At 39.0% G+C, this 14,663-nt stretch overlaps 1 protein-coding gene across 4 annotated transcripts in view; it reads right to left on the bottom strand.

Moving 5' to 3' along the window:
• The window catches only part of PDE1C (phosphodiesterase 1C), a 418,728-nt gene that overhangs the window by 14,615 nt on the left and 389,450 nt on the right, over nucleotides 1-14,663 (bottom strand). The window contains exon 17 of one of the 4 annotated variants that reach the window (XM_040964588.1): nucleotides 8,204-8,802. The exons of 2 other annotated variants lie outside the window; for them this stretch is intronic. In XM_040964588.1, coding sequence (XP_040820522.1) covers nucleotides 8,789-8,802 — 14 coding nt within the window. In that variant the 3' untranslated portion in view covers nucleotides 8,204-8,788. Of the gene's footprint in view, nucleotides 1-8,203; nucleotides 8,803-14,663 lie in introns of those variants that run through there. One more of the 4 variants, XM_040964585.1, reaches the window with a different exon arrangement.

Raw genomic sequence — 14,663 nt, 5'->3', positions numbered from 1 at the left:
TAACGGACCAGGTACAACCTGGGCATGGGCATTTTCTCAAGTTATCCAGTACATGGGATCTGCATCCAAAAGATAAAATAGAACAGGCAGTGTCAAGAGCCAACAAAGACACTTCCAGCTCTTGAGGTGGTGAGGGAGAGCCGCCTTTCTTAGCCAACATGATTTATCCTGCTGGATAACGTGAGTAGCACAGTGGCTTTTTCTTTCTATATTTATTTTGGTTCCTGAAAGGCTTGGCTCCAAAGTGTGACTTAATGATTGTAACTGGGAAGGCTGCCTTAGACTGCATGTCCTAAGGCTAATACTAGTGCTGGCTTGCTGTGTCTACTAGCTCTCCTTTATAGTTCTGGTTTCATCCCACCTTCTAAAAGCCTTGATGTTATGATTTCTAAAATTTGAGATCTCATTGATGTAGTTCAATTTTTATCTGCTTCAGCAGTGCTGACAACTATCGGGTGTCATAAATTCTAATACCCATTTCAAAACAAAACAAGAATACACGTGTGAAAGAATTTTACGAAAGGAAATGTAATTTATTCAAAAGGAAGAAAGGGATTGTGTAAATAGCTAACATGTCATCTTGGGAAGATAGCTTTGGAAGGTCCCCAGATTGTCCTTGACTCAAAGTGACTGTTCCAACTGTAAACGTTCTAAATAGAGACAAGGAATGCTATCCCCATGTCTTGTGACTTAAATCTTAATAAACGAACAATTCTCCGGTATTCCAAAAATAATGTCCTTAATCAATTCATCTATAGGTCAATGAATGCAATCCATCCCTAGGGATTTGGAGCTTAATTTCAATTGATCATTTCCTTTCCACAAAGTTGGGTGAACGTGGCCAAGCCCATGCCTGTTGGGAGAAGAGTCCCAGGTGGTAAAGCTGTCATAACACAGGTTCCACAGCACAGAGGTAGAGGTCGAAAGACTGTGTTAGGAAACCTCCTGGCAACTTACAGGATGGTCAATCTCCTAGCATTTCATAACTGCTTGCTTTAATACCCACAAACCTATGATCAATGTTGCTAAGCTTCCCTGCCAACCAACCCATTGTTTGTGTTCTATTTGGGTTACAGCAGAGGGCAACATACCATTGACTGGTGTTCACAACAACTTGGTATGTTTGCCCCTTGACAATCTTGAAGAAAAGAGCAAAGTTCTGCTGTGGGCTGTGGAAGACAAGGAGAGTTCTGCTCTGGCTTGTGGCATCACTCAAAGACCATGAATTCCATGGGGCTCCATTATGTCTGGTCACCTAAAGAACAATGGCTTAAACCATACGAGCCCCTTTTAGATATGCAATGCCGCATGCTATTTCAATGTTTTTAAACACTGACTTATCTGAACAGCATAGTGACAGAGAAACATCTTCCATCAACTTGTTCACTCTCCAAATGGCCACACGGACTGGGCTGGGCTACACACGTTGAAGACAGGAGTCTGAATTCTCAACTGTTTTTCCCACGTGGATAGCTGCAGTGTTAAATACGTAGGCCATTTTCTGTTGTTTTCTCAGTAATTCTCATCAGTAATGAGAAGTGAGCAGTCAGAGGTGTAGCAGTCAACACTGCAATATAGGACACTGGCATCTTGGGCATCAAATTAACACATTGTGCCACAATGTTAGTCCCCAAATTAATCTGTCTTTATATGTAAATATACTTTAGAATTGGACATGTGAATAAGGAATCCTCAGTGCTCATAATTTTGGTCCGGTAAATATATATCTTAAATTTATCCAATGAGAATATTCAGAAATTTTAACAGATATCCATTGCTATGCTATTAACTAAAAAAGGAAAAGGTAAAAGTATGTATATGCATACATATATATGCATATTCATATATGTGTATGCATGCACATATATATGCATATTCATATATATGCGTATATATGTATGTATATATATTCATATATATATACATACTTTTACCTTTTCATATATATGTATGTATATTCATCTTCCAGCAGTAGGAAGGTAATTACAGTATGCTTGAACCATAAAATACTGTATTATCTTGCTACGGGAATTATATTTTTAGATACAAATATGATTACAAGCAAATGTTACATGAATAATCATGATTTGCAAGATGAATTCTATAGCCTAAGCTGTAAACACATAGCAGACATTGCTAAGGAAATATAATAAATATTGACAGTGATTAAATAGGGGGATAATTTATAAGTGACTTCAAATCTCTCATACTTTCTGTACTTTGCAAATAAGGTATGTGTGTTAGGGAAAATTGAGAAAATGTCTCAATAATGGGCATTTATTCATTTAGAATATCACAATCTCCTTTGTCAATGTGGAGTTTCCATGCAGAACAATGGCCCAAGGTTGGCTAGTGTAGGGAGAGGGATCTGTAATTCGTTTTTTTTTTTTTTTAAGATTTATTTTTACATTTTTATTGGAAAGTCAGATATACAGAGAGAAGGAAAGATCTTCCATCCAATGATTCACTCCCCAAGCGGCCACAACTGCTGAACCTGAGCCGATCTGAAGCCAGGAGCCAGGAACTTATCCTGGATCTCCCATGCGAGTGCAGGGTCCCAAGGCTTTGGGCCATCCTCAACTGCTTTCCCAGGCCACAAGCAGGGAGCTGGATTTGAAGCAGGGTTGCTGGGATTAGAACCAGCACCCATATAGGATCTCATCATGTGCAAGATGAGGACTTTAACCACTAGTTTATTGTGCCAGGCCCAAGGATCTGTAATTCTTATCATCCTGAGATGCAGGGGGGGATCCAAGGTGCCACACAGACCCTAAACCACTTGTATTTCTACCATAGGGGTAGTGCTTTCAAGAGGGAGAAAGTCTGGAATTTAAAAAAAATAATAACATGCCAGAACGCTAGATTTTATGTTCCAGAAAATTAAACATACAGAAGCAAGCCTAATGCCATAACGCTGAGATTTCTTAGGCCTCTAAAGAACTTCTCATAACCTAGGTGCTCCTTCTTCATAGTCAGGGTTTATACTAAACATGTCACAGCCATCATGTGTATTTTTTTCTGTGTAGAAGTATTTGGTAACTAGTCATTACATGATGTCTTGGAGGTGATGGTGGGGACAAAAACCAGATGGGACAGAATATGTACAAACAATAAAAGAAAATAGCCTGCCTCTTCTTTTAAAATTCCAGCAAAGATTGTCTCATTGTTTTTATTGGGTAATCAGAAGAACATACAAGTGCTTATTCATTACCAGGTGTTGGGGAGAAATTATACAGTAAAGGACATGTAGGTTCTTTTGTGCAGTCAAGATTACAATAAACACTTTTTGAGAGCAGTTTAACACACTGTTCCAAGTGAATCCCTGGGGTTTGTTTGCATTTGGAGATCTGATGCTATGGCATTTAAATTGGTTATTCTAATGCACAGCAGAATTGTAGGAAACAATGCTTTTTGTTAATGAATGGTCATTCTCTCCCCCTCCAATGTACAAATACAAATCGCACCTCATTTTACCTAGCAGACGCACACACATTCCACAGTCTGCAAACACATTCTACCACGGCACTAAAATAAAGTCCAGTTCACTCTTTTCTTGGGGAGCACACTCTCAGAACACATCGACATTCCTTTTTCCTTCTTTGGAGTTGTGGTTTGGAGTTTTGATTTTGCTCGCTTCCCTCTTTTGAATGTTGGTAAACATTCAGACGTTTCCCATCCACTGACCAGCACAACCTAAGGCTGAGGAGATGAGCTGAGTGAGCATGCCCTTATTAGTAGCCAGTCTCCATAGACTCACAAGGGCATAGCATCCTTGCTCACACTAAAGGAAGACAGTGACCTATATTAGCCTCAGATTCACTTTGCCTTGGGTCACTGGTCTACAAAGGTTTACATTTTTATTTCCTCACAGTTCAAGTCCTCCACCTTGCCTCAACCCTGACATCCCATTCTTGGCACTCAGCACTTTCCCATGTGGATTACACTGGGTTAGGCCTCCTTTACTTACCCTATTTTGTGTTTCTATGTGCTGATATTTTATTGCAAGCAGAATGGCTTATCTAGACAGAGGCAAAAGAAAGAGTCATGCAGGGTAGAAAAAATGGAAAAGAGAAGCTAGGGAAAGTCAAAGGTATGAAACGGGAAAGGTTGCTTCAGCTAGCTAGCGCGGATACAGTGGTTACAAGAACAGATAAAAGTCTGAGCTCTACAAATGAACTAGCAAATATATTCATCTTACAGCATATAAAAATGTATAAAAATATCATGAAAAGTGTAGTTCTTTCTAGAATCGGCTACCAGACAACATTTATGCCTGTAATTTCACTAGGAATTGGTGTACATCAGTGTGACTATTTCTATGGCAACATATATATACAGCCATCCTCACCTTCTAAGCAGGTACACCAATCCCTACTCTGAAACAGAGAAGCCTGGAGGGTAACCTCCTTAAACTATTCCATATTAGTTAGATTTTTAATGAACTTTAGCTCAAATGTGTTGCTCAGTACAGAAGAAGGCTTGGATAAGATTCCAGAGTCAGGCATGAAGCTGACCAAAGCTGAGAAGATGGGGCTGCAGAGTTTGGTCTGATGTAATTGATAGTTACACTGGAAGGGGCAAGGTTTCCCTAAGGGAGACTGAACAAGTGCCTTGCTCCCCCTGGCAACCTAGGGTGGGTCCAGGTTTGTGGCAAGAAGCCCACATTTCCAGTGCTAATTCCCTTCTGCTTGAGAACAGCAGCCAAAGTGAACATAAACTTATCTCAAGTGTGGTGGCCAATATTTTTAAAGAGTAGGGTACGGTGATTATTTAAGAACTAAGATGTAATGTCTAATTGGATCTTTCCAGTCCAGGTCTGCAACTGTACTTCAGTTCTTGAGTAACGTGAACTCTTTGCTGCTTTCCCTGAGGAGCACTCAGGTTTACAAACATTCACTGAGAACCCACAGGTGCCTCCTTTCCATTCTTCCAACCACTCTGGGTCCAAGCTCACTTATGAGACAAACTAGCTGACGGAGATGCCTGTGTTCCAGGGTCTCCTCCACGTCAATCAGTGTCTTCAATCTGTAAACCTTAAAAATGCAGCCTTGGCAGGTGATAAGCCCTTTGGTTCCTGGGGGCTGTTTCACAGGTAAAATGTCACTGCTCATTAGTGTGTGTTCGTCAAATTCATTTTCTAGGTGATAATGAAGTCTTTCAGCATGAGTCACTGCTGATGAGGTACAAGTTCCATTTTCCATTTATTCACAAATAATGATCAATATAGCATTATTATGGCAACACCACATCCTTTAATATTCAGTCTGGCTGGCATTTAGTGCCATATCAGCCTGAGTGCAGAGTTGGGCAGTGTTCCTGTACACTGCATATATACAGATTTCCTATTTGGTCCAACAGAACTTGTGTTTTAAAAGCTACAACATGGTTTGTAATTGCACTGGTGCAACACATACTCTGATGTCATTGTCCCTTTTGGCAGCACATTTTCACACAAATCCTGACTGTTTGTTATTTCCTTAAAGATGGAGAATTTAACTTCGCTATGAACACTTGTCTGCCAAGTTACCTGCGATTTCCTATCTCCTATAGTGAACTATTTTTGTGGTAAGGGTCTGAATGTATGCATTTTTAAGCCTTATCAAGTGATGGTGCTTGCCAAGCGGGAGATGGTAAATACTTTTTCAGATACAATGGGAGTTTTGTTTGCCTTTGTCAGAGAAGCGATGTTCCTTTTGACAACTCTGCTTGTACTTTCTGAAGACTGGCTGTGGGCCAGTTCTGCAACTCATGTCAGGAGTGTGGCACTAAGTAAAGAGAAAGGGTTCCGGTTGGGCTGGGGCTGGGGGAAGGGAGATGTGGGCCTGAAGTCCCTGTCTCCTTTGAGATAGGACCGTATGCTTAGACTTCCAATTCCAGAATCTTCCCTAGATCACAAGAAAATATCTTGTTCCTTTTTCCACTTTCATTTCTCAATTACTGCATAGGGAATGTTATGAAGTAACTTCTGTCATAGAAGTCTCTGCTCAACAGTTAAAATTAGAAGCATATCACAACTTCGATCCACTTAAGACTTCGTGTCTACCTAATCTAGCTAAAGAAGAGTGATCAGAGAGAATACGAAGACTTGATTTCCCCAAATGGGGTTTATAAAATGACTCTTCAATGACTGCTCGTTTGTATCCCATGATATATGCTACTCTGAACTTCATTGTCAGTGACCAAAATTACATATCCAGGTGGAGAGTATGCTGGCTTCAATTCTCAAGGGAAACACACACACTAGATAACTAGGCTTTCACATGTTTAGATATCATTTCATGGTTTAAAGATGCAAGCTCTATAATGGGATTGTTTTTTTGATAATTTTTAAAAGTTACAAGGTTAAAATGGACAGCAGAAAAAAGCCCATTTGAACTTGAGGTGTTACCATAAATTATTTGGGTTCAGAATCTAAAAAAAGTTGTAATGAATAACAAGTAAAACATGGATTTCAACGATAAAGCTGAATAGAGCTATTTAGTGGCATGGGGACTCAAACTCAAGGACTGATGTCACTTTGGGATCTTGTATGTGGAAAATCTTGTTCTTCACATTTTGAGTCCATTCTTAACATGGAGTGTATAAAAACCCACTGCTGGTGCAATCGAGTAATGTGTGTCCTTTGCTGCTACTCAAATGGGAAAAACCTATTCCAAAAGAATGAAGACTGCAAAAAATGAGCTGGAGCTTTACGAGTCTTCTTCCAGGTCATACTGACCAATGAAAAATCGAATAGTTTTATTAGCCTCACTATGAATTCATACCTTAATACACTTTATTGCATTTGTTACTGGATACCCCTTGCAACACATTTTAAGAATTTAAAGCTTAAGAGTGGGTGACTTGGAACTTTCATTTCTTACTGAGTCATCTTAGGTGACTTTCTGTACTGAGTGGAATTCTCTTCCCATTCTGTTTGGACTAATTAAGGACTGAAAGTAAAGGAAAACTATTTCCACGTATTGGTGCTAGAAAAATGGCTGTATTCCTGTTTCTTTTAAACATCTTTAAAGTTGCTGGTAGATTATAAAACAGAAGCAATAGACTCAATTTTGGCCAAGAAACTCCAGGTACAAAAATACAGATTAGAAATGAGGTAAAAGGTCTTTTCCAAGGTAAGGAATTGACCTATACTTGGTTATACTGACTTCTTACAGAACCCTACTGCTTCTAAAGTCCTCAGACTGATGTTTCATGGACTGAAGGTAGCTCACAGACACTGTGTTGGTCAAATCAAATGTGTATGTTTGGTTATCAATACATAAAAACTTAAGAGAATTTACATAAAATCGTAAGTATCTAGAACCCTCCCCCAATTTCTACAAAGCATAAACCCAGCAGTTTGCTCCCTCTTTAGACTGCTCCCATTTTCCAATTCCTCACAGACTAATATTAAAGCCTACATCAAACTGCTACGTCTCACATTAGTGACATTATGTATGGTTTTACTTATTTACTTGACATGCTAGGCTCCTGATGTCATGTGAACTTGTAACCACATTAATTATAGGCAAGGCAAAGTATAGAGATGATCAAAGAAATCTGCTCAATAACCAGGACACTACTGTGCAGTTTATACAACTTTGAGGAATAGTCCAGTACACTCAAAGGCCTTATAGGCCACATAACTCTTTCATCATAAACACCACTATTGAGAACTTTGTTTTTATTCTAGAAGTTAAATCTGTAATGGGGAATTCACTCCTGCTGACTTCCTCCCTAGTATCAATCCCACTTCAGCCTAACAGATCATGTGATTTACTCTGGGGGAGAACTCAGACACCTTGGTGGCCCATATCCACTTTGAGAATCATTTTGATCAAGCTATGTAGACTCATAGTCGACCTTATCTTACATTCCATCGGAAATCACTTTTAACTTGGTTTAATTTGGTTTCAGGTTTTGAAAGAATAGCAATACAGCCCCTACTACTCTTATTTAATGATTGCTCTACATGAAATGCCTGTAATATCTCCCTGGAACCAGTTCCCTTAGCACTTAAATGATGGAGTTAATCCACAGCTAATCCATCAGAAAAGGAACAGCCAGTGGTCCTAACTTTAGTCACCACTTGGCTACGGATGCTACTCAGTGAAAACAATGGAGTTCTTCCCTGAACGGTTATGATCATTAATATGAATGCACAGAGAAACATCAAAGACTTCTGTAGGATCATTTCTTTAAAAAACAACACAGAATTACATATTATACAAATGGAGAAAAAAAGCACAAAAACAATGCTCACATCTGAAAAGAAATTGAAGAAAATAAATGGTCCTGATTCAGGAAAAGAACCAGAAATTGAGTATCTTAGCTGTGATGATGGCTGGTATGGCTGTATCCATCACCAGTAGCCAGGGTAAGAACCCTTAAAGTAATGGCATTGACAGTAATAAAATGGCAGTTTCTGTGGCTTTCCAGGCCTCAGCGCATCCAGGATGTCCATTCTCACCAGGCCAGACAGGTGCCTTGAAAGCCAGGTCACCAGCCAAGGAGTTTGAGGAAGTCCCTTCATGTTGTACCTCTGTGCAAAAATCTCAAGTTGGCTTGTTTGCTTGGGGGAAAATCCCCAGTAGTTCTCAGATCTTAAACCAACTCCCAGAGTCATCCCGTTGGAGGAGACCCATGAGAGAAGGCCAAGTGTCAGGGGTGGGGCAGGGGAGAGCTTCCTTTTGAAAGTTGCACACCTTCCCCAGAAACAGGTCTTTGTGGAAGAGGGAGAATGAAGCAGCTCAGCTAAAATGATGGGAGGCATGGGCAGCCTCTTTTATTGTATTTGAGGTCTGTTTTACTCTTCCGAATCTGAAAAAAAAGAAAAAGAAAAAGAAAACTGTCAATGCTGCCTTTCCCCCCCAACTCCACCCTTCACATCTAAGAAACTCTGGGGGACAAAAAAGGGGGTGATATTAACTAAACAATTCAATCCTGGTGGCTGCTATCTTATAACCCTTTCAACACACAAAATCTCAGCACAGAACTTTAAACACAGGCATGCTTGAAATCTTAACCAATGGTTCTAAACTAGGCAATGAATTACTTGGATCATGCCATGTGGATATGAAACCACTCTATTTTGTAGCTGAGACCTCTATGGCTCCAAAATCTAGTCAACTTGCTCCAGGGCTCGGTAGGATTGGGACAAACCAGATTCATGAAAACCCAAATAACGTAAAAGTAATGTTCTTCTCTCTCAGAATTCTTGCTACTACCTGGCCCAGAAACATTCCAAAGGTATCTAAAATAAGTGTATCTCAGGCAAAATCATTGTGCAGATTATTAAATCACTTGATTGTTCCACTGGAAGAGGTAGGGAAAGGGAAAGATGAAAATGGGACTAAGTCACTGGAAATACATGATTTTGCATTTTCATCCCAAATACTCTCATCTCAGCAGTCTTGGATGAAACTTAACTACTGCAGTATGCTATTTCTTCTCATTGGTGTTGCATATTCCACAAGTCAATCTCTCCTTCGACTCAATCCCAAACTCCAAAGGAATAGGAGGAGTGCTACGTGTTAGACTTTTGCTTAGATAACACCGTCAGGTAACAGATGTTAGCAGCCACTTCATGACAAAGTTTCCCATATTTCCCACTCATCTTTAAAGACTAGATACTCCTAAAAAGGACATGGTTGGAATTAGGCACTAAACCAATTACACAGGAGAGCCTTCTCTGATCTACTGCAATGATAGTTGACTCTAAATTTTCCAGAGGCCATGGATCGAGGTCCCACACTGTTCTATGTTTGTTCTGGTCTTGGTGCTAAATGGAGGTGGTAAACGTAATACAACATCTTCACTCTTTGATAGGAAAAACCTGTGATCAATATGTCCACTCTAAAACTCTGCCACGAGAGAAGGCGATGCAACATTGAGGCATGGAAATTTTCCATGGGTTTTGATCATCTGCAGTTTAGTACCCACAGGAGTTGCAACAGGATTTCCTCAGTGACCCTACCACTATCAATTGAAGCCAGGGGGAATGAGATTGCTTTTTTAGATGGCTGTCATTGTATTGATGGCCTTTAGCAATGTCGCTGGATCCTCAAATACAAAATGCATTTTTGCTATGACATAAGGCAGAGTCTCTGTTTTTTGTAGTAACTCACTGGTTGGAAGAGAGCCAAATGGCTGGTGATAATAAGGACTTCTGCTAAACTTGATGAGCATCAGTGCATCATCCAGCGGAGTGAGGCCCAGCTTAGATCACTGTCCAGACTGTTGGGACACAGAGATAGAAAGAGGTCCATCCTGGACCAAAGGCTTCTAAGATCTTTCTCCATTTCTACCCATTGCTAATGAGTCAGATGACAGAATCTGGCAGGATCAGGGGGTTGGTGAAACTTGTGGTATGGATTTCATAATTCCTCCTCACTCCTTAGTGAAGAGGCAGAAGGAGAGGACTTGGTTAAGTGGCTGAATGGGAAGGGGTAAGTAAAACAAGCTTAAGTGTTTAAGCTATTCCTGTGCACATTGTCACTAAGCTCAGTCAACAGTGAAATAACAAGAGGTACATAACTGGATGTGTGACCCAGTGGTCATGTTTGCTTAAAACAACTGAATCTCTGAGGGCACTCACTGTACAGTGTCCAGCATCCATTATCTTGAGGGACGATGTGCTCCATCCCAGACTGCTAACTCTAAGAGCAGGGGGAAACAGCTCATTTATTTACTATATTTTGCATGCTGTACAACTTACAGCACATAGTGTATACTCAACAAATAGTTTTCTTAGTCAAAAGGAAGCAAATTGAGTATGTATATGTGATAGATGAAAGTGTAAGAAAAAGTTTCCCTCCATTCTAATTTTGACTTTTAATGCAGAAAACAAAAGTTAAAGCCATCAAGAGGTGACTTTTGTATCTTAAAAATGACATAAAATCATATTTCCTGTGAAGAGTTTATTATTGATTGACGGTTACTGTGAGGGATTTGAATCCCAGAGGGTCAGGTGCTATGCACATCTAACAGCATTACCTAGAGCTGCTTTTTTGTCTGAGGTTCATGTGTTTTCGACGCCAACTGAAATTGAGTAAGCATGAGCAAGACTACAAAGTATATGAAAACAAGGACCATGCGCAGTACGTGGAGCTGCTTTATATAACTGAGATGCATAACTACTAAAAGCTGCTGTTCTGAAGTCACAAAAGTCAGCTTCCTGGATGCCACAAAAAGTAAAATCTAATCAGTTTAGGAAAAGTGACTGATTAACTGAAGCAAATGGATCTGTCCTATCTTGAGTGAATTCAAGAAAACATAAGTCCCATCACTCTCCTCTTACAGACTGAAAACTTCTTACTTCTCCCAAGTGACTGAATCCAGCACTGTGAGTGCAAGGGGCATGAATCCCCAGAAATGTATGCATTCTCACAGAATGAACTTAGCAACTTGATTCAGAACTGGGAGATACAACTAAAATAGTGCTGCCTTGTGTATTCCCAAGCTTACCTTGCAACTCCTGCAGGAGTTGATTTAAAGAAAAATGTTTCTTAAAGAACCTTAGGGTTAGCAGGACTTGACTTAAAAGATGTGTTTAGCAGTCATAATACATAAATTGAGTGTCCATCAGTCAGCTCTCATAAGAATCTGGTACTGGGCATATTTGTCTTTCATTGTTCTTGGGCTTGAGGGTTTTTTCCTATGACCTAATTTATTACCCAAACTCAGAGCTAACTGACAAGGCTGAGGACAAACATTTAGGTCTCTGCCCCAACATGGGAAATGTGGATGAAGTTTCAGGTGGTTGCAGTCATTTGGGGGAGTGAAAGGAACACCCCCTCTCTCTGCCTTTCAAATAAACTCGGATCGCTGTTGAGCTTTGTTCAGGTATGGATCTGCTATTTTAAATATTTTAATGATACAAAGTTTCTCCTTGCCTTAAACAGAGAATGATAGTAAGATTATTTTAATTTCCTTGTACTTAATAACAATGCTATTATAGCACTCTGATAATTTAAGTATAGATGGATAGATAGATGAGATTGGTTGAAATATAACTTCTGAATTTTCAGCTAGGGTCCCTTAAAATTAACTTGATTTAAGCACAAAGAATAAGAATACTAGAAAAGATGGGAGTTTTTGGGTCTTGCCTCTGTACTCTTTCTTGATCTCTTCTTTTGATCCAAGGCATTACTTTTCTAACTTATTTGTATCTTGGCAAATTTAAATTAGGCAGATAATTCTTCTGTTCCTCATTGGCCAAAGTGTCTTTTTCCTGCTAGTACTATCTCAAAATCCCAGTATATTAATAATAAACTTCCCACTTGCCCTAGAGCCTGGCCTCTCATGTAAGGGTAGCAAGTGGGCAACTCCAAATCAGAAGACCAGGAGGGGAGGGCAAAGCAGCACTATGCTGAGCAAGCTTCATTTCTGAAGCCATGAAGCAGCCAAGTAACAGAGAGACTGACAAAGGCCTAGCAAGCAAGTAAGAGGCTTGAGTTCAGTCCTGCAATGTTCAGGCTACTCCACATGGGTTTCTGCTTTGTTAGTTCAGCAAAAATAATAAAAGCTTCAGAATCATGTTTTCACTGAGGCCCTGGGGTGCAGAAAAAATAACTTGTATCATAAGAGGCTAATGCTTAGGAAACATAAATGTTGTCACTTAGAGACTAGGATGCCCTTGGGTGCAGAAGACTAAGAATAAACACACAGCGGTCAGATCGAATACGTACTTATTGTGTCATTTTTAGCAGCTCTTATAAGCATGGGGTTATCCCGTCAACAACGCAGATGGTGCTAGTCCTGGCTTTGGCTCTTACTTATTTCAAAGGCAGATGTTTAAAGAGATTTTAACCTTTTCAACTTAACTTTCTTTTTGACAAATGTATTGCTACTACTTTTTCTGCAATCATTTACATGGAGTTTGACAAATTATAATTTTTTGAGAGGGAAAACATTTATTTCATGATTAACAGTTTGTTTTGTTTCTAATATTGAACGTCAGTGTTGAGATGAAAATTATTTCCTCCAGTAGCTCCAAAATTTTAATCCTAACAAACTGGTTCCTTAGAAAACACAATGGAACATTAAGTGTGTAATGAGATGTCTAGGAGATTAAAGTGAAACAACAAAAGCTTATATATGAAATACTACATTGGAAAAATTGTTTTAAGATTAATTTTGTCATTAATAAAAATGCATAAATATACTTTTATTTGACAATTATACTACGTAGCTCTTTGTTAAACTGGGATTTACATGACTGTTGTAAAAAGCATGAATTGACATTGGACGTTTTCTTTAGTAATACAATTTTAAGACCACCAATATTACATCATCTACAGATGTATATAATCTGTATGGCTGTTCTAATTACAGTTATCAACTTAAAGGACATAACAACCTACACAGAAGTCATGTTATCTGGCATTGCTTTGTTCACTTATAATCTACCACATGATACCCATACAATTTAGAAAAATGCTTTGGTTTTAAATGGATGTTTATAACCACAAGAGCTAAATACTCCAATTTGTCATGACTCATCAATGCCAGACCATGAATAAGTAACAGACCTTGTATTGCCATGCTCCCAAGGAGATAAGGCAAAAGCAAAAGAACAACAAAGTTTTCCAGGTTCATCCCATTTGACCATTTCTCTCCCACACAATAATGGATTGAATCAGTGACTTTCCACAAATCAATCCAGCAAGCCAATTGTATTGAATTTCAGCATCACTGAACTCAAAATACTGTTAGACTGACATACAGTAAAGCTGCCCAAATTAACCAGAAAACATATATAAATCAACATGGTTAACAAAAACTTTTGAAACCTAATAAGGTTTGTAAGAAACATCTACATTTACAGTTCAATTCTTTGTAGTGATTGACATTTTGTTAACTTTGACAGGGACAACGGAGTGGACAGTTTAATTGCTGTCTAATTTAGTAGACACAAAAGGCTTAAACTTCAGCACTTGTCTCACGGACTCAAAACTTGTATATTTATTGATAATGTATCAGTGTATTTACATATGTTAAGTCACTGGGCCTCAGGAATTTCTCAACAAATAACTATAGGAAACTGCATTAATCAGACTGTTGTAACTTCATTGGGAACCAGAGCATTCTAGATGTTTGGTTCCTGTAATCATGGAAAGCAACCCACACGAAAGGTGCTCACATCAAGGACACAAACATTTCTTAGTACAAAAACAACGAGCCCATTTTTTTTTGGTCAACACATAGTAAGATAACTCTCCAGAACCACAAAATATCTTTTCCTCTGATGTATATAAAAAAAAAGACGAATTAAACTATTTGTAAAATGCTTCTGACCACTGGAGGCATTACAGATGGCAAAGATTATCGAGAGATCATTGACTTAGGCACTCTTGTTGTAAAGTTGCACATTTTAAAGTAAATCAAAACAATTCAAATAGATTGCACTCTCTTGAATGGGAGAACAGGGTAACAATCAGTGTGCCTAGAACTCTTCTCCATTCTTGGCTTATTTTGTACAACAAATGATAGGGGCATACATGTTTCGAAAGATGTAGAACTTGTGAAAATTGGGTCAGCTAGGGTGGACCAAAAAAAAAATGAGATAAAAATGTTAATCATGTGCCTCAAGGTTAAAGTCCCAGAAGTGTAACCAAGACTCACTGAAAATGAACAACAATTTGCTTTAAGACATAAATGTATCTGCTGGTTGACTGTGA

This window comes from Ochotona curzoniae, unplaced genomic scaffold (assembly GCF_017591425.1).
Source record: "Ochotona curzoniae isolate NIBS_2020 unplaced genomic scaffold, NIBS_Ocur_1.0 scaffold_3835, whole genome shotgun sequence".
Taxonomy (NCBI): Eukaryota; Metazoa; Chordata; class Mammalia; order Lagomorpha; family Ochotonidae; genus Ochotona; species Ochotona curzoniae.
This window is presented reverse-complemented; position numbering and strand designations above follow the sequence as displayed.